Source organism: Gobius niger, assembly GCF_951799975.1.
Source record: "Gobius niger genome assembly, chromosome: 14".
Lineage (NCBI taxonomy): Eukaryota > Metazoa > Chordata > Actinopteri > Gobiiformes > Gobiidae > Gobius > Gobius niger.
The window spans coordinates 18,501,449-18,529,044 of NC_136865.1; the positions used below are offsets into that span (position 1 = coordinate 18,501,449).

Consider the following 27,596-nt stretch of genomic DNA (forward strand, 5'->3'; position numbering starts at 1 on the left):
CTGGTGAAAGATCGTTGTGTCGCGGCCGCCATCTTCACTGTTTTCGTTACGACCCGGAGGAGCACTGGTTGATGGGAAATCCTAGATGACGCACCATTAACTCCTGCCTCCCGAGCTATGATTGGCTCATTTTGGTTTTGCCGGAGTCAGCGAGATTTAAATCGCACAATTCCAGACTGTATCCTCATGTATCTCTTAACATGGAGGATCAGTCTGGCTTGTGCCCGGCTAAAAAAAGCACACAGCTCATCTCAAAATACACATTTTAAGTGTTTTGTCTGTTAATAATTAGGCAGAAAGAAAGTTGAACTAATGAACTTCTGAACTAATGAATAAGATGGTGCTTTTATTTTGGCGTGCTGGATCGAAACAGGAAGTCACTTCTTGGGTGGCGTTGTTATGATTTGAAGCCAATTGTTTCTCCAATATAGGGAATTCGATTTTTGGTATCTATTATGGGGGGGAAATACAAGTTAGTTGCATATTCCATATCAATAAACCAAATAAAAATTTAAATAGCTAAACATTTTTGATGTTCAGAAAAGCGTTCTTGAACATTATTGCATTGTCCCAAAAAAAGAAAAAAAGTTGTCATATAACACTGTAGTGGCTCTTCCCTGACCCTCCTCTCTGTCTTTCTCATCATTTCCCGTTAACCCCCCTTAGCCTTCACTCTCACTGCGCCTGTGGATGTGCTTCAGGTCTCAGTATTAATTAAAGGTGTGAATGTTAATTGGTCAGATCAATAATTGGTTGTTAGGCCTCAGGGGCTGACAGCCAATAGAAAATCATTAAATGTCCACCATCACTGTCACTCTGCTAAACTTTTGACATCAAGTCTGACACACAACAACTAAGCACGGTGCACCTGCAAAACATGTGAACGGTTCCTTAAACTGACTTTTTGAAAATCTATAGCTGAATGAAAATACAAAAAATGGTTATATTATACTCAGAAGAAATGCCTCAGGCCGGAACCCTTAACCTTTGTATGTTTTGGGTTAAGTGTCCAGAGTAAACTCACCCAGACAAGCACATGCAGTAACTCTTAAGATGAAGTAAATGCAGTCATCTGACAAAAATATAGATAAGAAAATTGTCTAATCTGTTTATCAAAGAGTGCAATGTTCTCAGTTTGGTCAATGTGCAGGAGAGGTTAGCAAGAAGTCAGAAAGCTGTGTTTCGAAAATTAAATCGATACCCATTAAGAAAAGCAAGTCAAAGCGAGAAGAAGCAAAGTGTTGAACATGTACTGGAGAACAGAGGTGCTAAGAAACAAAACGGAGCAAATGCGTATGTCCTTTCAGAAAGCCTTTTTACACTGATCAATAATCCGCAGCCCTTCTATCTCATCCTACACTTCTGCTCCTTGGCTTTAATGCGCAAGTCTTTTGTTTCAGCTTGAGCCCTATACGCCTCCGCCCCTAAGAAGAAGACTGACCCTGATCTGCGGAAACACAGACGTGGGTAAAGAAAGTTCAAATTAAAAGTAACACCCTTGACAAAACCCGGGGGAAATATCTTTGTGAAAACATAATACAACTTTAAGAGATGGAGAGATAAAGTAAAGATGATTTGCATATTGCAGCTAGCGTCAGAGTTGAAAGATATAACAAGCAATAATGTGCAACTTGTTGACTTTAAGTGAAATTGAAATGCGGTAAGTTTTCACAAGTTTCTGCAATATCCTATATGACTCAGTATATGGTGGTTTTCACCCCAGCTTTTCAAAGCAAAGGAAGTTTTTAATCAAGACTGAGTTCCCAAAATGTAATAATTTTGGAGGGGATAAATCATTTTTAATATATCACAGATTTTTGGCAGACTCAAAAAACAACCGTGGAATATGAGAGTTTTTATGTTCACTGGGTAGAGATTTTACTCCTGAACCATAATGCCAACCTAAGGTACAGCGATTATATCCAACACTGAGGAATGTACTTAATCATTAACCTATTAACCCCCACCTAAACCAAGCGTTACCCAAATCTTGAAGGTCCGGGTTCGATTCCCGCCAGGGACGGGCATGTCGGCGTAGGTTTCCTCCGGGTGCTCTGGTTTCCCCTACCACTAAAAACATGTACAATAGGTGAATCCTCCAGCCAGGTGTATCTGACCACCAGCCTGGCTGCACATCATGGAGATGGGTCCCCGAGCGCCGGCCCACGCTGGCGACTCACTGCTCCTACAGGTCGCCCCAGCGGCTTTGAGGATGGGTCAAATGCAGAGAATGAATTTCCCTACGGGGATTAATAAAGTATACCTTAACCTTAACCTTAAGCTTATTGAAAAAAGCGTCAAAATAGCGATGAAAAGGCAGCCAAAAAAAAGCTTTGACACAACACATAGACACTCACCCAAGGTCATCAAGATAGAAGCTTATTCTGTGGATTCTTTAAAGTTGTATACGTATGTATGTAAGTTTGTGGCGAGTTAGTTGGAGGGCCACACACTAGTACCGTACGTTGTATTCTCATATTTGTATTCACTTAGGCAAAATAGAGTTACATCACACAGATCTACCATTTTCAAAAATTAGACCCTTTTGAGTGTTTCATTTAGTCACACCACTGCAAATTACATACTGTAAGATGCAATTCTACTCAATGAGAACATGTGTTACATCAACTATATGGTTTTATCATACAATCAGATGAACAACCCAGATAAGCAAGATAATAATAACCCATATTAAAATGCATAAAATAAGCTTGCCCCAACTACAAAGGGGCCAGCAAAAACATGAATAAATTCAGCGGCTTCCTTTCGCACAGGTGCACAACATGGTAGGAGTGAGCAATTATACACGCTTTGTGGCCGAGGAAGGGAAGAAAAAAAGCGCTGAGCACGGCCGGTTAGTTCCGCATTTGGATCAAGATGGCAAAAAGGGAAAAAAGATCTAAGTGGCTTTGAAAGGTGCCTGTTTATGGGGCACAGATGGCGGCAGATACAGTCACAAATGCTGCTTAACTGGCGCCACTTTGAATGGAGGTGCTGCTGGGATGAAAGGGAAAGCATCAGTTAAAAGGGAGGTGCGACGGTTTACAGTGCAGTAGATGAGTCAGATGCCGCCGAATTAACTGTGATACGCAAGAAAACTAGGTGATTAGGCATATCAAAAGTGTGTCTAAGCCCAACCAGGTGAACAAAGCACAAGGCAAATTTGCTGTAATCTGCTAATTAAGAATTTGCAAACCATAAACACGATGTGGATCCCCAGTTTCACAGTTTTCTGCTTTTGAAGGAGATGTATCATGCAAAATTGACTTTTTGAGTGTTTACCCATGTTTCCTCATCAAAATATACCTGAAGTAGAAATTTGCTTCATTCACACCATTTAAGTAATCTTGTTCAATTTAGCAGTCTCCTCTCACTGCCGCATTGCCAGAGATTTGCAAAAAGGTTCCAGGTTCGATTCAAGATGAGGGGTTTGTTATGTCTTTCTAGAAGTAAGTAAGTAAGTAAGTAAGTAAGTAAGTAAGTAAGTAAGTAAGTAAGTAAGTAAGTAAGTAAGTAAGTAAGTAAGTAAGTAAGTGAGTGAGTAAGTAAGTGCTTTATAATACGCTCCACAACAGTCTTTCACCATCTCCTCGTTTGTCCCTTTTTTTGTTTCCTGTAGAGCCTCTTTTGACGCCTCCACTGTGCTGCAGGTGTGGGGGCTCTTGATGCCTCTTCAGTGTTTCAGAAGAAGAAATGTGTAGGCCTCAAATGTCTTAAGCTCATAAGCTAGCTGTTTGTTTACTTTAAAAAAAGCTGTGTCCTTTAAAGCAGAACTAAGTAACTCATGCCCCTAGAGGCCATATGCACCACTGCATGTGTCGTAGCATGTTGCGTTTTTTTACTCATTAATTGTCCGTGACAGTAAATACTACGCTGACAGAAAAGACAAAGGGAGAGAGGGATATTGTACATCCAATTACACAATGGAGAGATTTTTTTTCACTCAAACGTGGCTGTAAATACTGTTTAAGTGGCGCTAGCCCGCAGTTAGCTTTGCCCGTTAGCCTGTTAGCTTCTTTTTCGTGATTCCATTAGTGTGTATTGGTGCAAGTGTGGTTTTCTGGCCAGAGACACCACGGGGAGATGAAAGACCCCCCAATCATCCCATTAACACTTGCATTACCCCCAGAGGGACTACAAAAAGGATTTATTAAGGTAAACAAGTTACATGGTACTGCTTTAAAGACATATGATAAAAAATAATGAATGAACCTGATTTAAATAGACCTTGCGCCATGCATGTGTGCTCCCTGTTGTTTCTCCTGGTTACAGTACAGAGGACGCTCACAGTAGCCTACCCTGCACTGTGCGTCTACACACTGCATGCATGAAGATGTGCGTGACATCTAATAGCTGTGGTTACTGTTCCGTGACTTATTAAATTTAACATCAAAACCCCCCCGAATGCTGACTGACACATTCACAAACACACCCACACCCCCACAAGTCTCGAGGCTACTGGCTTAACATAAATAACTAACCAGGCCATTATGGATTATTATGATGGGAGGTGATTCCAAAGAGATATATATATAATTTTGAAACCCTCCACTTTACTGCACGTACTATCATACAACAGTATCATATTTGGGATGGGTTGAAATGGCGCTAAATATAAATAAATATAACCTCCTTGTGGGTTTCCAACAGGTGAACCACGTGTGCTTTCCGGGAAGCAGCTGTGCAGATATTGAAAACAGTTGGACGTTTGACAATCTGCTGATAAGAGCCAGTGAGGAAGTGCCTTGACACACGGAGCGCTGTTACCAATTAAACACAGACGGAAACCCCATGGACGGACCTTAAGTAATGAAACCTGCTGATAACCGATCCGAAGAAGTCAAAGTTCTACATGTGGTCTTTTATATCACATCATTGTGAGGCGAAGACTTATAGAGGCACAGTTTGACTCAGCATTAACAGCCTCGTCTTCTGGGGTATGCAAATCAGGGAACACCCATCACTTGTTTGGCACAACGTTCTGATTGGATGGGCTGGAGGTGGCGACCCTGAAGGGATGCCGTTTGATTGGAAGGGAGAAATAAAGCTCAATAATGGACCAACACTGGCCAGGGGGATGTCTGAATTGTCACAACAAATTTAAACTTACTGAGCAGATATTAATGTGATTCAGTAAATCTCTTTAAAATGTCTATGCTACTGTCTGGAGCTCCAAAAGTCTTCCCAAAAAAAAAAATCTGAATATTGTTTTGATGCATTATTTTGTGCAGCTAACTTTAATGGTGGTCATAATGTTTTCCTTGCTGACCGTGCCAAAGTCTTTTTTTTTAATACTGTGCTGCAAAGTTACTTCTTTACATTTTTTGAGAGGGTAATTATTAAATCCAGACACTGTTTCTGTTGCAGACACTTAAATATTTGGCATTGTATCAATCAAATTAAATTAGCTGTGAGGTTTGCCGGACTTTTTGTAATCTTGGGCATCTCCCTTCTCGAGACAGAGGCTTGGCAGTTTGGCAGGCTTTGGCCATAATTACATTACACAGACATCAAATTGATGCATTGTGTAGAACGACATTGAGGCCTGACACTTAGTTTTGACGGCTGTTCAATAAAATTACACACACACACATATATATACGGATAACAAGCCAGAGTTAAGGTTATGTTGAGTTGTTGGCAAATCAGTCCCAAGTGTAAATATCCTGAAATATGCCAATATTCTATAGTGAGCGGTCTTTGCCAGCTAGTGCCTGATCCTTATGTATTGTGATTCCATTCTGGATTTCTAAGGTCCAGAAATAGGATGTAACAGCTATCAATGCAATTGGATAGCTATTAACACATAGCTATCCAATTGCATTGATAGCTGTTACATCCTTTCATCCTTTTCATCCTTCCATTAAGAACACAATAACAATACAAAACATTGCAGCAAAACACTTACAAATAGTCTTAATATTTAAAGCAGAACTAAGTAACTCATGCCCCTAGAGGCCATACGCAGGTGCTGTAGCATGTTGTGTTGTGTTTTTTTACTCATTAATTGTCCATTAGAGTAAATACTACGCTGACAGAAAAGACAAAGGGAGAGAGGGATATTGTACATCCAATTATACAATGGAGATACATTTTTTCACTCAAACTTGGCTGTAAACACTGTTTAAGTGGCACTAGCCCACAGTTAGCTTTGCCCGTTAGCCTGTTATCTTCTTCTTTGTGATTCCATTAGTGTGTATTGGTGGCTCCGACCCGGAGGCAGCGAAGTTGCCATTGTGGTTTTTGGGCCAGAGACACCAGCGGGAGATGATTAAAACATACTCGGGGTTTTGTTTTGAGTCATCAGCATGTGTTTGAGTATCTTTTTTGAAGTGTCTGGGCACCTGTTCACACAATTATCCTCCATTTATCCTAAACTCCTTCCACGGGCTTAAGTAACCTGCAATATAGTTTATCCCTTCTTCACAGAGCACCAACAGGAAAAAGCATCCACCAAAGCTTCACAAGAGAAAAAAAAAAGATATGCAGATTTTCCTGTGTTTTGTTTTTCTCCCATCCTCATTAGAGATTTTGTAATTCGAAATAGTGATTTTTACATCCTATTTTACATATAGAACAGCACGGCCAAAATGGCTTTTTCATCCCTGGCAAGGCTTAAAAAGCTGCGGTTTAACTGTGGACCTGGCAACACTGTGACAGCATAATAAAAAGCATAAAACTCCCTCTTAAAGTAAGTAAGCCCTATCATAGCAAAATAGGTTAGTTATTAGAGGGAAAAGAGTTTATTCTTAAACTGTATTTTAACAACCTTGTGGGTTAAATGTTGCTTGTGGTTCAAAGAAACAGTAATTCATCTCTGCAATAGACTTCTTTATTAGAAATATGCTTTAGGAATGATTACTTTAGCCCTTAAATTTCAAAGCAAACATTTTATATTGCTCGTGGTTATTCTCTATGCTGCATAATGTATTCCACTATAGTAGATTTGATTACATTTCCCAGACCTACCCTCAAGCAAATAACAGTACTTCCAGGATCGAAGAGACTGGGACCAAGATGAACGATCTCCGGCTGTGTGCTACATATGTAAAAGGCCAAACCTGATTTATTACACCAACATGGTCCTGGGAGCACAGTATATGCATAAGGCAAATAAAGTCTGCTGCCATTTCTAACTGGGGCTTAAGTCCCACATCTTTGTCTGCGTGGGAGGAGAGTTAAAATAAAAATCTCAAAGTTTCTCACCAAGTCGAACCACTTACTTGTAATATAAATCAATCTACATCGTGCATACTACACAAAACTATGTTTAGTCTAATCTAAGAGTTGTTTTTAGACCCTAAATGTAAAACAAAAGCATTGCTATCAGGTTAGAAGGGGAAAAAAATTGAACTGAATCAAGATTAACAAATGAGAAATCCTGGTACATAAACCCAATGGAAACATCTGCATGAATCCAACCAACAAATTCTTTCAAACATTGTTATCTGTGTAGAGCCAGTAAATCAGAACTGAATAAGGTCTAAACAAGGACTCCAGATCCGACCAGGACGAAAGCTTGCCTAACCTTAGCAAAGCCACAAGCGCAGGGCTACATGTGGCTCTGAACCTACCATAGGCTTCAGATGGCTGAAACAAAATTTGAAGTAACGAGAACCAGACTTTGAGAACCTTTGCCAATGTGACATGAGTCCAAATCCTGCAATCATAAAAAAAAAAAAAGTCACTTTTACACAATGGCTCCTTCCCCACACCTGCCGACAGTCTGTGCATGCGTCGTATATTTGTGCTATTGCTTTGATTGATGCCGCTGCGCTGAGGCTGACCTTGCAGGGGCTGCATTCATACTGTAGATAATGAACTAACACACACAAACATGGGTAGCCACGCACGGCACGCACACCCTTTAAAACACCATTGATTTCTTGGTCGTTCAGCAGCAAAGAGCGCATTACGTTCGCTTTTCTTTTTTCAAGCGATACTAGCCTTATCGGATAGATTTTTAGTGGACAGAGACAGGAAGCAGGGGGTAGAGATCTGCCAGGTGTGGAAGTGTATTGTATGTGCAAAGGCAGGGTCACCCTTTTAAATCCATGTGCTTCAGGACAGTTGAGTTGTATTATGTCATAAGAAGTCATAAGAAGCAGAACATAGTATGGGAGTGGGATATATAAATATAATACCGAGCTAGAAACACCGTCGTCATATGCTTATCTTTGTAGAGGTGCTTACAACTATAAGCATTAGGCAGTCACATCACATGTACAACAATGATCAGAAAGTTCCAGGTCCAAAACACATGTTTTCCTTTATTTCTATTTCTAGTTAAAGTTTCTGTCCTTTATCAATAGACAACTAGGCTAGATGGATTTCTATTGTGTCCACAAAAAGGTATATATGGATACAACACACTAAAATACTCCTCCGATGGAATGGTCCTGACCAATGTTCCCTCTAATTTCTCATGTGTCTGAGCAAACACACAAAATGTATTCCCTGAGCATCCCCTTGAACCACTGTGAGCGACGTGCGAAGCGATAGGTGGTACTCCCCAGGCAGCATTTCTTTTGAAATTAGAGAGGCTTTCCTGTATTCTAGTTTGATTTCAAAACAATATTCTGAGCTGCTTTTATTTTTAAAAATGTCTTCATTGTAATAACTGTTCATTTAATTACAAACTCATTGGTTTAAAGGCAACCTAATCCTCTGGGTCCCTCTTTAACTTTAATTGTCTGATTTGCCCATCTTATAGTGGTCGCCCTGCCAAAATACAACAGTAATACAATAATGTTATTTCTCTACATTTTGACATTCTTTGTTGATTTATTACAAAATTGAAATGAACACAGACAATCAAATAAAATATAAACCAAACTGTGTGAAGTATTTTTCATCTTTTTTCACAGGCTGTGGTTAAATGAGGCTGTACAGTGATGGGACAGAACCCAAAACTTAGTGTTTAAAGTGAATAAAGCCCAGTTTACTTTCCTCGACCCCTCACATGTCTGTAGTGGACCTCAGAGCGAGTGTCTGCACACCACATGCTGCTTCACGGAGAAGTGGACTCGTCTTCGGTCAGTGTTTTAAATTAAGATGAGAGTGCATGGCTCAGACAGCGCTGTGGTGTTTTTATGACACGAGGGCCGCATCCACTTTTCGGTCTCTTTCAAGCCTGTTACAGCGACAGCTCCGGTCTCTTTCAAGCCTGTTACAGCGACAGCTCCAGTGTCTGAGTGTAAAACGCACACTTTGAACGGTCTACGTTCTTCAACACTTTGTAGTGAAACAAATAAATAAATACAGATTGCATGTTACCAGCCCATACCTGACACTACTTAAATCTGCTCTCACTGGCCTCTGCAGAGAGAGGGAGATGGGACTCACAGGACGGGGGAATAACATGGCAGGGGGGTGCGTCTATGACAGGGCAGACACCATGGCATTACGCGACTCCTCCAGCGCCGTGAGGACTGTTAATAAGAGCGTTATCAGCTATTCTCAGGTCGGGATTTTATTTTCTGCGCAACATAGATTTGCTCTGCGTAGACAACACGGGAGCAGTGCGCAATTGGTGCTGACACTCTTGGTTTTGACACAGTAACAAGACTTTGACTGCGGGGGTTGCGTCTTTGGTAGGCTTCTTTTATACTTTACCATCTCCACACCATCTTTTATAAAGGCAGAAATTAAGTGACTAATACAAAAACTGAGTGGTCATCCCGAGGCATTCTCTGCTCCTTCTGTTATCCAACTTTCTGTCAACTATCTTTCTATTATTTGCTGTGGTCTTTTGCAAGCCTTGCCGTTACCACTTTTTTTTTTGTCACCTATGACTAACACGGACAACTCATCTCTACTCATGCTGCTGCACAGTTCTGTTACATAAAATCTTCAGCACTAATGAAAATCTGTTATGCATCATCCATTCTTAGATCTTTTTATATTGTATTTTCCTCAACACTATTGTCTATTCGTGAATTAAATCATGCATGCGCTAGACATGTACTCCACGCACGGGAATGTGTGTAAAAAAAACGTGAAAATAGACAGTAGCCTTGTGGACCTATCTACACCTAGACAAAGAAAAATCCATTGTCTTCTGTCCCGGTCTGAAGCACTTTTCATCTCTAGGGACACCACTGACATATTCTTTCTCATTGTGAATGTATGACGTGGGCCAGTGCAGTATAAGCTCACATATATTTGCCGAGTGCTATGTGTGCTGTAGGAGCTAAACATGTTTACCGAACCATAGACAGTGTGGGGGGAAAGGCAGCAGTGCACATACCAAGAAAGAGACATCAAAATACGGGAACATACATGTTTATTATGCTGCACTGACACAAGAATGGATTAAAGAAAACTGAATTGAAGACGTAAGACGTAAGACAAGTACTAAGTAACTTGTTTGCTTGAATAAATCCTTTTCGTAGTCCCTCAGAGGGTAATACAAGTGTTAATGGGATGATTGGGGGGGGGTCATTCATCTCCCCCTGGTGTCTCTGGTCAGAAAACCACACTTGCAGCTGCAAGAAGAAGCTAACAGGCTAACGGGCAAAGCTAAATGTGGGCTAGCGCCACTTTAGCAGTATTTACAGTCAAGTTTGACAAAAAAAAAATATTATCCATTGTGTAATTGGGTTATGGCACATTGTACAATATCCCTTGTCTTTTCTGTCAGCATAGTATTTACTCTCACGGATGCGCCTGGGACAACCTCCCATACATATACATTTTATATATTAGGATTAAATAAATAGATTAGTCAGTTAAAGGCTAAGCTAAAAAGGTGGGTCTTGATATTGGAAAGACGCCTCACCATGAGTCTTTTTGTTGACTTAAGGAATAACTAGGAGACCTCTGCCGGAGGAGCGAAGGGGCCGTGAAGGTTTGTACGGTAAAAGCAGTTCTGAAAGATAGGAAGGTCCAAGACCATTAAGACATTTAAAAACCATTAAAAGAACTTTAAAATCGATCCTGAAACACACGGGGAGCCAATGCAGCGATGGCCTCTGAATTGAAGCTTATGGCCTCTAGGGGCATGAGTTACTTCATTCTGCTTTAAGATGCATGTTTTTTCTCTGTAGGAAAATTTGCCTCATCATAACACCGTTTTATGGGAAAGGAGCCGATCTTAATCTAGTTTTTCAGGACGACTTTAGGGATTTAGGTTGTTATTTTTTGTGGGAATCGACAACAAAAACTGGAGCGCTCAATAAAAACTCAGAAGAACATGTGAACTTCATACAGGAAAACCCACATGGTCAAGGATTTTAACTCAGGAGGCAAGAATACTAAGCCATCCTGCCATAAATCTGAATCTATTTCATAATGACTTATATGACTCAGACTAAATGCTTTGATCCACAAAGCTCTGACATTATTATCCAACATTGGCAAAGAAAGTAACTACACTGAATATTCCTTTACTGACCCTGTGTAAATGTTGAGTCATCTTAGTAAGAGACTCTTAAAATGTAGAAAATGTTCTGAATTTATAATAATTTTATCAGAATTTTACTCATAAAAAAAAAAAAGAGAACAAAAGTGCATTGGTTGAAGCAAACTGCCCTAGCTTTATTCAATGTCACCATAATGTCATCGTAAATCTTGCCTCAGAGTAGTTGCAAAGAGGTTTGACACTAAAGTAAGAGTTTCTCTGAAATGATAACTATAAATACTGTCCTCCTGCTGCAATGACTGGCTCTGCTACAGTGAACTTGCTTTCCATGAGGCCATTCTCTGATCTGACCAGCACAGAAGAATGAAGTGAAAGCCTGAATGAGAAAGTGTGATGGGGAGACGGTGGAGGGCAGGTAAATGGATGGATATTGCCGTCTCAGGGCTTAGAGATAAACATCAACATCATAGAAACCTCGGACACAACTATAATCCCTTCAACAGTGACTTACACGCACTGGCCAACAGTGATATGGATTAACAGTAGTATGATTTGTGATTCAGACATATCCAAACAAGACTGCTCAAACTGGATTCAAGGCCAAGTACACTGCTTTAAACTACAAGTATTTTATGGAATACATAGATTCAAAACAGTCCTTTTTCTACTTTAACTAAAATTGTCTGCAGTTAGAGAAAGGATTCTTTAGATGGACACCTAAAGTCAAAAGCAATAATCGTAGATAAAAGCATTCTTTACAATTACGAAAATAACTAAACTTTCTTTTGCTTTCCGACTGCTAAAAGTTGAGTCAATGCACGTGTTCTAAATGGCAACAGCAGATGAGTAGTTGTGAGCTCAGAGGAGGCAGGAAAAACAGAGATTGAGAGGAGAGCGAAGAGCAGTGGAATCTCTCCTGACTTGTTAGCCACATTGGTAACATGTTCTCGGCTGAAGAGCATGTTCTGGTGCGTGTTGTGAAGCAGCTGCTGTACATTAGGGAGCTGTGAGTCTCTGTCTATACTGATACACACACCGGGATGTTTCCATGTGTTTATTGGCTGAGTGGGTAATGCACATTCATGTTCAGGGCTATGTTGTATCTCTATGAGACACAAACAACTACTCTGATTCCCCAATACCCAGGGGTTACGAAGTGCCAAGATGCAACACAGGCTTATGCTTCTGTGAGTAAACTAAGGGAGGCTTTGCACTCCACTAATGCATACATGCTATATTTATAGTATAGAACAGATATATATGGTGATTTTGTTTCAGTTTAGTCAAGGCTCCAGGCAAATAAATAAGTCGACATACCGCACATCCATGTGCTGAAGAAAAGGCTTGCATATTGCTTCCTAGAGCTGGAGCTACGCATTTTGTTGAGTTAAGTAGGATAAAGCCAAGAGCAGTGATTCTCAACTGGTTTGGCATCGGGATCCACCATTACCCAAGGATGAAGTACCGCAACCCCAATACGAGGATGTGTTTGAAACCCATAAAGCTTAAAGGGGCTAGATGCAAGTTGGCCATTTTATACTCACTACTGCCACCTCAGGTCATACATGTAACTGCACCTTCTATATTAAGCTCGTGCATGACGGCACTTCAGACCCGAAGTAACACCTTTTTGAGTGACAGTGCAGGATTTTAGAGGCAGTTGTGGTAAACAGGTCTGAGCTCAGTCTACACATTAGGACATTGTTGGAACATGTAGGGGGAGGAAAATACTTCATTTTAACATTTTTAAACTCTGTATAGTCCCTTTAAGTTCTGAATTCTGAATTCAGAAGACTGCTACACATTTTAACAGATTCGGTCAGTGCTTTTGTACTTTTCCGGTAAATAAATGATGAAATAAATGAACAATGGTCATTGGTCAAGGCCCGAGACCCACTGAAAATGGTTCTGAGACCAACTTTTGGAACCCGAGAACCACTGGCCTAGAGGATCAAATGAATATAGCCATGGTGCTTATGTGTTGTACTTCCAGACAGTCATTAACAATTGATCAGTAATTTAATTATTTTTTATCTTTTCCATTGCATTAGCTATAAGCAAAAAAGCCCCGGATATTTCTTGGAGTTAAAAACATCTTAGCAGTTGCCCTGTGAGGCTTTGTCTGATTGAAGGTTGTTGCTTCGGTGTGTGTGAGTGAACATTTTCTTTCTTAAGCTATCTTGCTGTTTCCTCATTTGGCTGAGCTAATATTATGATTGATAGTGTGGGAGCTACACCAAAGGTGTCAAATAAGTGATGTAAGGTGAAATCAGTCTGAACATGTAGATTGCTTTTAACAATGGTCTGAAAGCTAAAGCACTTGATGTGAATGGGCCTGGCTCCGCGTATAGTTTGTGTTGCAATAATCCGTGATTCCGTCTCATCAGCACAATATCAAACTGCCTCCGACATCATGCTAAATAATACATCACTCTCCTCTTTCTAGGCTTCACCCACGCACACATACGCAATGTACACACACTGCATGGTATGTGCTGCAGTCTGAATAAGTTATGACCTGACAGGCTTCACAAGCCTGGAAAGAAATGCTTAAGGAGTCCAATAATCACTTCAAAGGAGATCCTACAGAAAAAGGTCACATACAAACCCGATAGCACTTAATACTGTACCTTTGCCCTGCCTCACACCACCTCTTAGGATTTCTAGCAACAAAGTTTTCTTCAATTGAAACCTTTTCTGACCTAGATTTCTGGTTGTCCTTCATGCATCTAATCTATCTGTTGGACACTCATGGTTTTATGTGATTCCTGAGGCTATAGTCCGGAGGCAGTACTTGTACAGGTGCATGGTGAAAGCTAGCAGAAGCTCCAGAGTGTTGAGATCAAACCCAAGTTTGTTGCACCTCAAATGCCTAATTGTTTTCTTGTCCAGATCCGCACTCGAAATGTACATATTCCCCTACTCCATTCTTAAAGCGAGTCAATTGAATACTAAAAGTGCATTTTCTTTAATGGGACTTTACAATTTCATCTATTATTCATACACTGGTGATATGCTATATGCTGTGTGGAGCTGCCCTAAAGCTGGCTGATGGAGGAGGTGTGCCTGCTAATCTATGCCATTGGCCCTTTCAACCATCAAGCACACCACATGCATACACAAACAAGGCTGATTGAGCCATAGTCACCCACACACTGTAGCTATGACACATAAAACACATACACACATAACTATGGAGAATACGGAATGTAGATCTCTTCATTGTTGGTTTAGGTCTTGGATGAAAGAGAAAATGAACAATGAGTGAGTGCAAGTAAGTGTGATAGTACCTTGATGACTAAACAAATGAAGTGACAAAAAGGCAACAGTTAATGCATGTGGGCAGTCTTGGCTTTGGTCTAAACAAAGAAACTCAACAGCTCAAATCAACAAACAGTGCATCATAGCGTGTTGTGTATGTATGCATAACAACACCATCAATATGTCAGATAGGCCACCAAAACCTCTTGTTATCTCTTTTCCCCATAATTTTGTTGTTGAATAAACTTAGACAATGCCGAGAGAATCTGAAACCACTCCAATGTGAGCTTAGTCATAAGGATTACATGGGCTGAAGAATGACTGGCCAAAACCCATCTATGCCAGGGCGGATCATTGCCTATCCAAAAACCCTCCTCCTCGCTTTCCCACCTCGGCTGTGCTGTGTTGTGTGGCTTCTGATTCCGAATATGGAACAGAGACAAAGATGATCAGCATAATGTTGCTATTTGTGTGCAAATGCCAAGTGTGTTTTTGGCTGCGTGTCCTCAGTCCTCCCTCCTGTCCTGCACCCTGCTCCAACTGCCCGATGTATTTTGCAGCCGGGGTCCTTCAGATAAATCCCTGGATGCTCTCCCTGAGAACCTCCTCTATGTTTCAGACGCCACATGGTCCGATATACTGGAAAAAAGAGCCAAGTAGCAAAAAAGAAACTCGCCAGTGACTAAATCTGGGACAACGGCTTGGACACACATGCCCAGACGCAGCATGTGAGCAGACTGACGCTAAAACTCTCCGCAATCAGAGATATTGTCAAACTGCAGTCCGACCAAATATGCATAGAGAGGCTGGAAGGCCACATGCTAACGAACGTACAGGGCAGTAATGAGGTCCAGGAAAGAGACGAGGATCAGACAAACAGCTATTTTCACTCGCGGCCAGCTGTGAATATTGACTAGTGTGGCAGTGCAGAAATGCAAGCAGTGGACATTGTCGAAAGTGGTGCTTTGAAGTCTTTATGCACAGTATCCCAGGGGTGCCCAAAGCAGGAGTGTTGATATTTGTAATGGGTATGGGCAAAAATAATTTAAACAGCCTTGTTATTTGTTTGGTAAAGGACAAAACCAGTCGGTCCAAGCACACTTAAAGCAAAATTAATCACAAAACTGAAGATATTTTAAAAATGATTTAAATCTTGAATTTACTGCTGTCAATATAGTAATCCCTGTCTGTTAATGAGAAAGTGTAATGCAACATATTTTATATCTAATGAAGAGGTGTTCATTTATTATTTAGGAAATCTTTGACCTTAATAAATTTAATTAATCTCATTTTAATTGAAAACCCAAAACAACAATTTTTTGCGCCTACATTATTCAATCACTAGATAGACACATGAGTTCAACAACAAATGTATTTATTGTTGTTAATTTGTACAGTTATTCAAGTAACCGATGCAAAGTACATTTATAGCTATTTAGCTGAAACCCCTTATCCTCCACCACTAGCATCAGGGACGTCTGTGTTTGCCCCAACATGTTTTGCATTGAGATGGTATTTTTTCAATCTTTGTAATTAATTAATCAAAATGTGCACGTCCAACCCCTAAACAAAATGATGTCACGATTTTTACCTTTTCAAAATGGTAAAAATTAAACATCATTTTTTTGGTAAAGATAAAGAATAGTGTGTAGCAGAAATGTTATTAAATAAAATGTCCACAAAAATAAAAAGCCACGTTTTTAAACACTAATTTGCAAACATGGTCTGTAAATCACTTTTATGTGCATGCTGTGGTGTTCCTGCCTTCACTGTCAATGAAGGTCAGAGAGGACTGTCACCTTGAGCTGCGTGCATTATCTGTTTAGTCAGTAGCGGCGAACTGCATAATTGTTTTCTTATTTGTTCTGTTGGTTTGCTCAGTCTTATGTATGTGCCCCCTGGTAGACAGTATTATCTCCGTCTCTGCGCTGCGAACTAACTGCTTCACTGAGGACATCAAAGATTTTCTCTTCTAATCTGATATCTTTAGTGCACACAGGACACAGCGCGGATACTCCCAGGCTACTAATTTTAACTGTTGGGAGAAAAAGAAAGCCACTTGTGCCCAAGCTGGATAAGAATGAAGTATTGCCATTGATTGGGCTTGGGGGGAGTCTCAAAGGCAGAATCTGAATTGTATGGATTGGTCATATCCAGGTGATTAGTGCAGTAGCTACTATGTATGTACCAAAGCCAGACTATACAGAATTGTCTTTTCTTTTCATCATACAATTCTGATATGAGGCTTGGCAATTTGTATAGTATGTATTTATTTATACTGCAATTATCTATGGAAGTCCCATTGAAACTACAGACCTCTTACATAAGAGAGAATGGGTTAGATCCTTTGTTTCTAAACGCAGTCTCTAGACTAGACGTCGCAACTGATGGGGGGCACTCTGTGAAATTGTCAGCTGCTACTTGCGTCGTCTCAATCAACCCCTTTTTTCTAAGGAATGCCCCCACCTCCTGGCCACGCAAGCATGCGGTAGATTGGGCCCAATAACTTTTGGAAGGGTTCCTGATCTATAAAGTTTCAGAGAAGTGTACATGATAGTGATAGTGTAAGCCCTCTGTTGTCCAGTCATTTTCTAGTTGAGAGATCAAAGCCATGAAACGGATGTTTGAGTTGAGAACGACCCTGTTCATGCTCAGATGATCAAATGAAAAGAGCAGTCAGGACTGCCACCGCCCTACATAGTTCTTATGGTCAAAACTGAGGCAACACCCAGGGTGGTTGGGTCACCTGTGTCGCATCGCATTATCAAACCCAGCAGGGCTTTGTTCAGTTTGATCAGATGAGCATGGAGAAGACTCTAAGAAGAGAGGCAGAACATCCAAAACTCGAACACTCCAGCACAGTCGAAAAACCTTTAAAAAACGCTTCTGCCAGAATCTTTAATGTGACAAGTTTTGCTTTCTCTTTCAACCCGTTGCTTCAATATGTTACCGCATCAATGAATATTTGGACAACCACTATTATCCTCAATTATTCAATCACAGTTTTAGATTTGCATTGTAATTATAATCTTTGTGAGCGACAGGGAACCACTTGTGCTATGTGTGGAACAGCACTGAAGTATTGAAACTGACTGAGGCTCCGTACCTCCTCTTTCCTGTTCAAGGATGTTTGACAGACGTCTATTTGAGAAAGGAAAAAAGGATGAGCTCATCAGCCATTAGTGGGTCCTCCCCTTTGCTGAGGTGAAAAGAGTCAAAAAGTTCAGATTGGGTTCAGCACGAAGCAGGCTCTGTCAAAGAAAATGGCCATTTGAGGGAAGCGGGACTGAATAGAAATGGACGGTCTACTACACAACCCACTGATGGAAGTGGTAACTATGTGTTTCAAAGTGACTGTAGATAGAGCATATGAGATGTCAAAGGGGATACTTAAAGTGGTGCCGGTCAGAAACCAAAATCAAACATATAAGAGCGAATATAGACATTTTCTGACCTTCGTAGTTGAGTTTGAAGCCGTGCGCAGAGACGGCGAAGTCGCTGGTCAGTCTCAAAGAGAAGACGTTCCCAGTACTTGTGACCGGCGTGGGAACCTGGAACCCTGTTAGCCTGTAAGAGATACAAACAAACATTTTAATTATCAGAAAGATTTCAGGTATGATGACAAAAGAAGAAAACAGAAAGGGGGAAAAAAGTCATTGTCTTATGTAAAGTCTCATGATTAAAGGGATAGTGAGGCTGGTGATCGTTATTGCCATTGGCGGGTCTGTTTCGAGGACTTAACAGAGAGATAGAAGAATCTGGTAAATAACTGGCAGCTTCGGTTACTTGGAATTAAACTAAAAATCTGAGCTAAGGCGTATTTCTATCAAAGCTGTCCAGGTGTGCCTTCAGCCTTTCTTGTATAAATCGACTGTGGGACTTTTATGGAAAGAGCTCCTATGCCTCGCTGCGGTACATTTTCTCTGTCCGGGAGCTACCATTCTCTCACTGCCTCCTACATCCTCTCCTGCTCCTCTTTGATCTTGTGTCCTCATCTCCACTACATCCTTTTGCACTTTCCCTTCTCCTCAAGTTACCCGTATCTCTCTCTCTAAACCTGTCCATACTTCGATTCTGAGTCTTTCCTTCAGTGGCATTTAACTATATGCTGCTGGATCACCTTTGTCCTTTTCTTCTACCGGCCTCTGAATCCCTAAAGTTAGCTTTCTAAACTCCTCACCTTGGCTCTATAAATATTATACATGGTGTCTCTTTCTCGCTCTGGCTCTAATCTAGCAAGCAATTATCTCTCTTTCGCTACTGTTGCTGGCAATGCATTATCCTGTCCTTTCACAAGTACAAGTGACACTTTGACTGTATGTGTTCGAGTTTGCCATAATATCCAAGAAATTGACCCCATATGTAGCAATGGTGTAGACTGGCTTGCTGCTGACCTTTGTTGAAAGTCATGACGCAAACACTCCAAACCCCTCGCTGCATCTCGGAATGATAACGCGTTCTCCCAGTTACGTTTCATTTGTTCTCACACTCCCAACGGAAGGAGCTGGTATCTTTTGGTATTTGACTCCAAAGAAAACAATTTTAACTAATAAGAACCCTTTTTTACCCCGTGCTTCAATCTGGCGTGTGCTTCAAAGGGACTTGTGTATGTGGCTTAGGTGGAGTTCACTCTGGAGAGCCTGTTGCCAAGATACAGTAAAAGAAAACTATCCTCTGTATACTTTACTTATATTTACCCAATTGGTGGCAGATTGTATTCAACTTGGCCAGGATGAAAAGAAAAAAAGGTGAGTCATCAAGTAAAAAAAAGCCTTTGGGAAGCTACTTGCAAAGGGCTGGAGAGATACTGGTGGTCTTGAAAAGTGCAACTTTACCTCAGTTAATTTAGAACTTAGCCAATAATGATGATAATAATAATAAAATCCACCAAATGAACCACTCAACTCTAAGAAACCTGGTCTCTACCTGCACTGCATTTCAACAGTTTTTTCCCAATTCCCTCTGCAGTCGGTCTACCCTCCTCCATGAACTTGCGTTATCTCATCATTACATCTGTTTGTGCCGTTTTCTCCGTTACCTCCCCCACCTCTGGAGCTCTAACAGTAAGCTTTCATGCTTGACTTCTCTGTGCACACTTTGGAACTAATTATTCAGATTTTATTTATCTAATCCAATATCACAGCAACAACTCAAGTGCCCTGAGGGCTTGAACGGGATTTCTTGATCCTTGGACCGCTCATCTTTAACTTCGCACCACAGAAACGCACTTTCACCATCGCCGCTTCCTCTTGCAATTTTGCACCATTATTTTATGTCCTATTTTCTATGAAAAAATAAATAAATACATTTAGAAAGAGCTCCTTAAAATTGTACTAACCGGGGCAGCCAAATATCAGCGACAAAAATGGTGATGAGTAAAGTACATAGTTGGAGCTTAAAGGGTAGTCACAGCTTGTTCCTTTTGCCTCAGGGCAGCTTTGGCAACAGAGATTATTATTATTCATTCACGGCATACTCGGTAGGGCTGAACGATATGGACAAAATTCTCATATCTGGATATATATGCCAGATATCTTGAAATCGATACGATACATCTATGGGTTAGGTGAAAACCAAGCATTTTTCAGAAAAATAAAAACATAATAATAAATAGTGCAGTTTTATTGGTGAAAAATCGTTATCGTTTATATCTTGCTATTTTCCATTTTAATGTTTTGAATGTTCATATCTCGATATTGATACAATAACGATATATCTTTCAGCCTTAATACTCGATGGTGGTAAGCTGCTGTTGTAGCCACAATCTATGATGGAAGAGAGGCAAACAGTCTGTGCCATCAGTCCCTCCGACCACCACCAACCACTCATCCACTCACTACATTCACTAAATGACAATTACCAAACGGTCTCCCATCCAAGTACCGACCAGGCCCTTCCCTGCTTAGCTTCAGAGATCTGACGGGATCGGGCAGAGCAAAGGTGGTATGGCCTTGGGATGTGTGGAAGCAATGTTCCTAATCATGGGCCATTCATTTATTACCCATGCAGGATATCATTATTAGAGATGCAGTATTTCAAAGCCAAACAAAACAAGGATTTCCTAAAGGGAAAAAAAAGAACTTGAGCAGAAGACTGAATATGAGCATTAGACAAATCAGTGTAATTCACAAAATTATAATTGCAAATGACTGCTTTAACATCCAAATAATTACAAAACTAACAACTTGAATTTTCCACCCGAGAAGACGTGGCGCTGACGGGACTGCACTGTGGCACTACTAGAACTCTCACGTCAAGAGAGTGAGATGGAATATGCAAATCACTGCTCACATCACAGTTGGGTTGTAGGAGTCTTGTGACAAAGTATTCCAAATTTCACACAATAATTTATGGACGAGCTCCACATTTATACACTTTATATTACACAGACTCTATTATGTTCAGATGCTCCGCTTAAAATCACATGAATTAATACCTTTCTTCTTTGGAGCATGTTCTTGAAATAAAAAAGAGAAAAGATATTCATTAACTAAAAAATCTGAACATTTTGAATAATTTACCTTTGACTGAACAGTCAAAGTCAAGTTTTGTTGCGCCCCCGGTGAAATCACATTAGCCAGAAGAAAAGGACCTTGTGAATATCAGAGGAGTGTTTTCTTGGAGATCATCACAAACACATACACACAATCACAGATAAAGACCCCATCTTTATTTTCTCCAAAAGCCGGCGTGCAGTCTGGCTAATGTGATTTTCAGCCCCCAGTGCCATTTTTTCCATTCTTTCTTCCATTGTATCTGATCGTGCCTTTATTGCCAAGAGGGAAAAGAGATTTGTCATTATTATTACTGTCATGAAAGACGGCGAGACAAGGTTGAAGAGATAAACCGTAAAAATAAAAATGGACGTGGAGAAGGATGGACAGGATCAGACAAGTTGTGTGAGCCCTTTGGCTTTTGTACAGTGTAATATCCTTTTTATTTAAAATTCAATTATGGAGACCCGTATTAAGTATATGGAATGGTCATCCGATGTGGGAAAGAAGTGACTCAAGAGAGACCATATGAGAAATTTTCTATGTTCAGACTTATATTTAAAATGTACTGATTGGTTGAATGAAAAGTAACTATAGAAAAAAACTGGCACGCATCAAGTGTAATAGTAGGCCAGTACTAATGTAAAATGAATGAAAAAAGAAAAGGCACGTATAAAGAGGAAATTGCACTTGGACATACAGGAAAAAACTCTTTCCTCCGAGCAGATAGCATCCTTAGCCTCGCCTACGTGCATACTCCCCAGCCCTCATCTGTATAAAGCAATTATTAAGCATTACCACACTTACTTTTATCTGCAATATGTCAATATTTTTGCTTGAATGGATGTTTGTGACACTTAAGACAGTATCATATTCCTTCTCCGCACTGCAGAGATGCCCGAGGTTGATACAGACCCCTCACAGCGCTTCTTAAAGGGGGAAAATAACAGAGTCTCCTTTTTTTGTTCCTGGACCTTTGGAGGTGACACAGGCATCAATGCGCTCAGAGCCCCCCGAGGAGAGAGACTCAGAATGGGGCTGAAGAGCGGATTAACCTCCCTGTAGAGCCCAGTGGTTCAAAGACAAAAATGAAATAAGGAAAACACCATTATTTTTTTTTGTGAACAGATTATATGGCAATCTATTGCATTTATGAAGAAAAGTATTCAGATTAGATATGCAATTTATGTCAAGATTTTGTTAACTTCACTTTTTAAACACAGTCCAGGGCATTAACATTTGAGAGATGAGTGAAATATTAACTGCTAAACTACAGCTGTCCTCGAAAGTTTACACACCCTTTTTATTTTTATTTTTTTTTACTATTTTGCAAGTAATATTAAAGATAACAAAAAATGTTTTTATTTACTCATAGTTAGTGGTTGTGTGAAGCCATTTGTGGTGAAACAACTGATTTCATGATGAAAAGTGCACCATACCTACTGTGAAATGCGGAGGTGTTTCGCTGATGCCACTGGCTTTTGATCAGGGTCATTTTGGTATTTTCTTTTTTCATTATGATTAAAAAATGGCCACTAAATATGAGTGAAAAAAACCTTTTGCGTCATCATTCATATTCTCTGAAAAATAGTAAGAAAAAAAAAGGAAACTTTTTAGCACAACTAGCGGGTTTGCAAGTTGGATGATGAATGGAGACAGATTATTACGTTGTTTACTGAGGCCATAGAGGTAATCCTCTCATCAGAAACATATTTCGAGCCACTCGCGCATCTTCACAGTATTCTTAGAATCTTCCCCAAAGGCTAATATAAGCACCACACTGACAGCTCATGTGAAGCTCCTGTTCCCAAAAAGCTCCTGCTGAGGATCTACGTATCCGGGAAGTGCTACACGAGCCAAGCGATGTATTTATTCCTTCTATATATCCTTCTACATTGAAACAGCTGGAGGATCGGGTGGAGGATTAGAAAGTGAAAGATATTTTTTTACTATGTTCTTCGGAAAGACACTTCACTCATCTATGAATGTTCCATATTCATTTATGCAACAGTTTATTGTGAAGACGCATAACTCTTACAACTACAATAAGACAGATTGCTAAAAAATAATAAAAAGGAGTATACTATTGTGTTACAGCCTCTTTCAGCAATACAAAGAATAAGTAGGTGAGTAAAGTAACTCGGCATGGGGGGGTCGTGGCTCATGTTGTGCTCCTGTCTTCTCCTCCCAATTTATAAGGCTAATTTAATGGATAGCATGCTGGTGCGGTCAAGGATCCTCCCTCCATCACGCATAGAAATGGGAAGAAAGTGCAATCCAGGAAAGAGAGAGAAGCAGAGAGGATGACAGATTTGCAGGACACACCAGTGACTATTGACCACATGTTACTATACCCTGAAAAATGGCGGCGTGTTTGTGTCACTCAGTGTAGAGCTGTTAATCAATCACTGACTACAGACCCTGAACTTTGGACACGTGTAGAGAAAAAAAATCAATCAAGCTGACGTGGAGACCAGGACTTGGCTGATGTACAATAATAGACCATTATTACGCTCACTAGGTTTAGTTGATGAAGGCTGATAGCTTTAAGGCATGAAAAGAACGTGGTTAAAGTAAAGCTACAGATGTTTTGGTTTTGTTTTGTTCAAACATCAGAGTAAATGTGCCAGAACTGTAGACATATTCGCAGGGCAGGGGAACACAGTCTATAAGGATTAATGGGCGGATTGGGCGAGTTTCATCACTTTTCTCTTGCAAAATTCGTCCTCCATGACTCTGTTCAGATCATGTTTAGTTTAGATCCATCTCATATTTTTTCTAACATAAATAATATGCAGCCTATATACTGTCGAGTAGAGTCAAAACTATAGAGTTGAGCCCAACAGCTGTGATCGGCAGCGCAAAAGTATGTCCCTTTGTTTTTGCATATTAAGTAGCCATGTGCTCCGGGTGTATATTTAGTCAGGCCTTCAAAGTAATACAATACAACTGGGAAGGCCTTTAGAAGCCAATAGGACTAAAATAGCATGTATCTGCAGCAGTTACAACAATACTGTGGTGTTTAAAGGGGCTTAACATGCTGAGAAATGCGTTTGTTTCTTTTACTCATTTACTCACGCTGACAGAAAAGACAAAGGGAGAGAGGGATATTGTACATCCAATTACACAATGGAAATATTTTTTTTCACTCAAACTTGGCTGTAAATACTGTTTAAGTGGCGCTAGCCCACAGTTAGCTTTGCCCGTTAGCCTGTTAGCTTCTTCTTTGTGATTCTATTAGTGTGTATTGGTGGCTCCGACCTGTAGGCAGCAAAGTTGCAATTGTGGTTTTCTGGCCAGAGACACCAGGGGGAGATGAAAGACCCTCGATCATCCCTCTAACACTTGTATTACCCCCAGAGGGACTACGAAAAGGGTTTATTAAAGTAAACAAGTTACTTACTGCTTTAATTTTTATGTCCCAATTTGCAGTCTCTCTCCCTTGTTTGCCCATGCGCAACTCGACTCAACATTGACCTAGCATGTATTTCGGAAGTGAGGAATTGAGAGTTGTAAATTTAAACCAATATTGTCAGATGAATAGAGAAATACTTAATTGATCCAGTTGATCCTGTTTCAGCAGAAGCAATCAATTACTTAACATCAAACTTCTCTTTTTTCTTTTGTTAGAAAGTTTTCTTATTAAAACAGTTACTGCAGCTTGTAAACCCCTATCACTGCATGAATCACAATAACAGACTGTTTGCAATATGAACATGACGTATATATTAAGTAGATGTTTGGAGATGCCAAAAGCTCATGAAGTACACGGCTAATCAACACCCTATGTAATATACATGTGTGTGGGTGGTTCTGAGAGTTCCTCTGTTGATCACATGAATATTAAATACAGCGCCACATGACGAAACAACACTGAAATCTGGGAAAGTGAAATCAAAAAAGAAAACAGTCGCCACTCAAGATCCTCAAACAATTTTGAAGTGTGTATACAGCTGAATTAATAATTAGCCCGCATTGTGCTGCACATACAAAGAGGGCTTTCGAAAAATCAAACACACTTCAGACAGCAAGCAACATGGGAACATTTATATATATATATTACACGCTTGGCCCTAGTTGACACCCGGATTTAAGTTTGTGTTGGGTATCTGTCGTCCAGTAATCTTTGGAGTACCCCATCCATTGTAAGGAAGAGTGCAGTGTGCAGTATATAGGGGAAAGAAAGCAGGTTGTATCAACACTGTAGAGAGAATGCAGTGACTCACAGTCAGCTTTACATCTCCATCTTTAAGTCCCTAACCATACTTTTGATGAGAATGGCGTCAAAAATGATGAAAATACCTCCCCTTTTTTAATCTGGCTTGACAAGCTCCATTTGTCCGTTCTTAGACATCATATTAACAAAGGAAAACAACAAGAATTTGATTGGGTTGGTGGGATTTAATCAGAATTCTAAAACCCCAACCAATACTTCTTTAGAAAACCTGTAAAAAACATGAAGAAGAAAAAGATCTCCCAGTGCCCTCGGAATAAAACTTAATTCAATCGAAGGAAAACGAAGCACAAGTAAAACAATAGTGCGTGGATTAAGTTTTAAATGTCGTTGCTAGCCACAGATATATTGTGTAGAGAGCAAATGACTCAGAAGGATCTGAAATTCATTTAGCATTTTGCCGCTGGCTGTGAATGCACCACTGGGTATATTGACACGAAAAGAGTTCAAGGGAAGTAGAGGTTCGGAGCAATTTGGCCGGTGAGGTCAGGCAGCAGGTCAGGATCAACTCAATAAAACACTCACAACAAACCCTACACAAACGTACACACATATGGCCGTGCACAATGTTCTATAACTCTCGGACAAACAGGCCAGAGGTCTCAGGACACCCACACCTCAGTGGTTAGGGACTATAGCAACATGTTGTGACACCAGCTTTGGGCAAACAAACAGCATTTATGAGTTACACTGTGGTCGCATTCATACTTAAGGGACCAAGGCCTTAGATCAGATTTAGGGAGCCATTTCTTGTTTGTTCTTTCCTTTACACCTCCACAGTGGTACCATTTTGCACTTTATTTGATAAAGGCACTTACACCTGGTGCCCTACCTGACACAATTATCCTTGCTGCAGAAAAGATTCTTGTTGATTTGGATATAAGACGGATGCTGAGTGCGCCAACCTCGCTGTCCGCCTGTCTTTCACTCTTAGATAGATCGTGACTGGTGCCCCCCAGAGCTAGTGCTTGTTTAGGCTGCTGGCTAGCCCATCATTTACAATTAGACCTGACGCTTGCACACTCCAACACAGATACACACAGATACACACACAGACACACACAGACACACACAGACACACACACATATATATTAATGTGCAACAAACAGTCGTGGCGAATGGAGTAGCCCACACCTGCGTTTGGGAGATAGGTCAGGACAGATTGCACGTGTCTGCACAAATTTAAAGGGGAGGCGTCAGAGCTGGCAGTGTCTTAAAGGGATATTTGTTAGTGAGATATATGGACAGAGGGGAGGAGACAGAATGAAGAGTGATGGAGTAGAAAGGGAGGAACATATTCCATTAAGAATGACAATGGGGTGCAGGTTAAACCTTTACACTAGTACAAGATAGAATCTTTACTAGTAGTAGTAGAGAAAATCTAAGTTGAATACAATTTGGGACTCATTGGCTGATGTCCACATTATGAAACAAAAAGGCTGATATATACTTTTTAAGTGACATCATGTTTAATTATGTGGCACACTTTTAAACCAGTATTAAAACATGGCACTTTAACTTTCTAGCTATTTTTTCCTGTAGATTCTATATTTCATCACGTTCAGTAATATAAAGAACTGCAGTCAAATTAGAGAGGAATTCCAATTTATTGCAGTACCATCTATTAAATGCTACTCCCGCTTCATGAAAATGATCAATTGCTTAGTTGTTTCTAAGGCAGTTTCCCAACCCAATCACATAACTGTAGAAAAAAATAACTATAAAGTTATTTACTTGAAGTAATAGTTTTATTCTGGACAGTCTCTTTCTAAGGAAAATGGTGCCAGTAATTAAAGTTTTTGTGCACAAACGTGACAAAAATAACCTTGACTCTTAAAAAACAATCAAATGGAGATCTCAAACAAATCCCTTAATAATTGGACTGAAAACAACTCGATAATAGTTTTTTTTTCTATGACACATGACACCATTCTAGCAACAGCAGATGTAATTTCTTACATTACTGTGTGATTCTACTAGGTTTGCCTGAGGGCTGAGTTTGTCCTCACTCATATAGGCTTAATGTGTAATAGCACTTGAAGAACTGCACTCTGAAAGCCTGGGTATATAACTGTCTATTATTACTAAGGCTTTAGCAAAACTGTACAGTAATGGGTATGTCTCATCCCTGTTGTGAACATGTAAGTGTTAGGTTGTATCTGCAATTTTCTTCCATCACCATTGAAGGTTCTCTCTATAAGAAATAATTTGCCTTGATTTGCCATCAATTTGTACATTTGTAGA

General features: G+C 40.2%; 1 protein-coding gene across 1 annotated transcript in view; it reads right to left on the reverse strand.

Moving 5' to 3' along the window:
• Positions 1-27,596, reverse strand: part of LOC306974403 (CUB and sushi domain-containing protein 3-like) — a 383,839-nt gene that overhangs the window by 260,948 nt on the left and 95,295 nt on the right. The window contains exon 3 of the mRNA XM_079571635.1: positions 18,078-18,190. Coding sequence (XP_079427761.1) covers positions 18,078-18,190 — 113 coding nt within the window. The remainder of the gene's footprint in view (positions 1-18,077; positions 18,191-27,596) is intronic.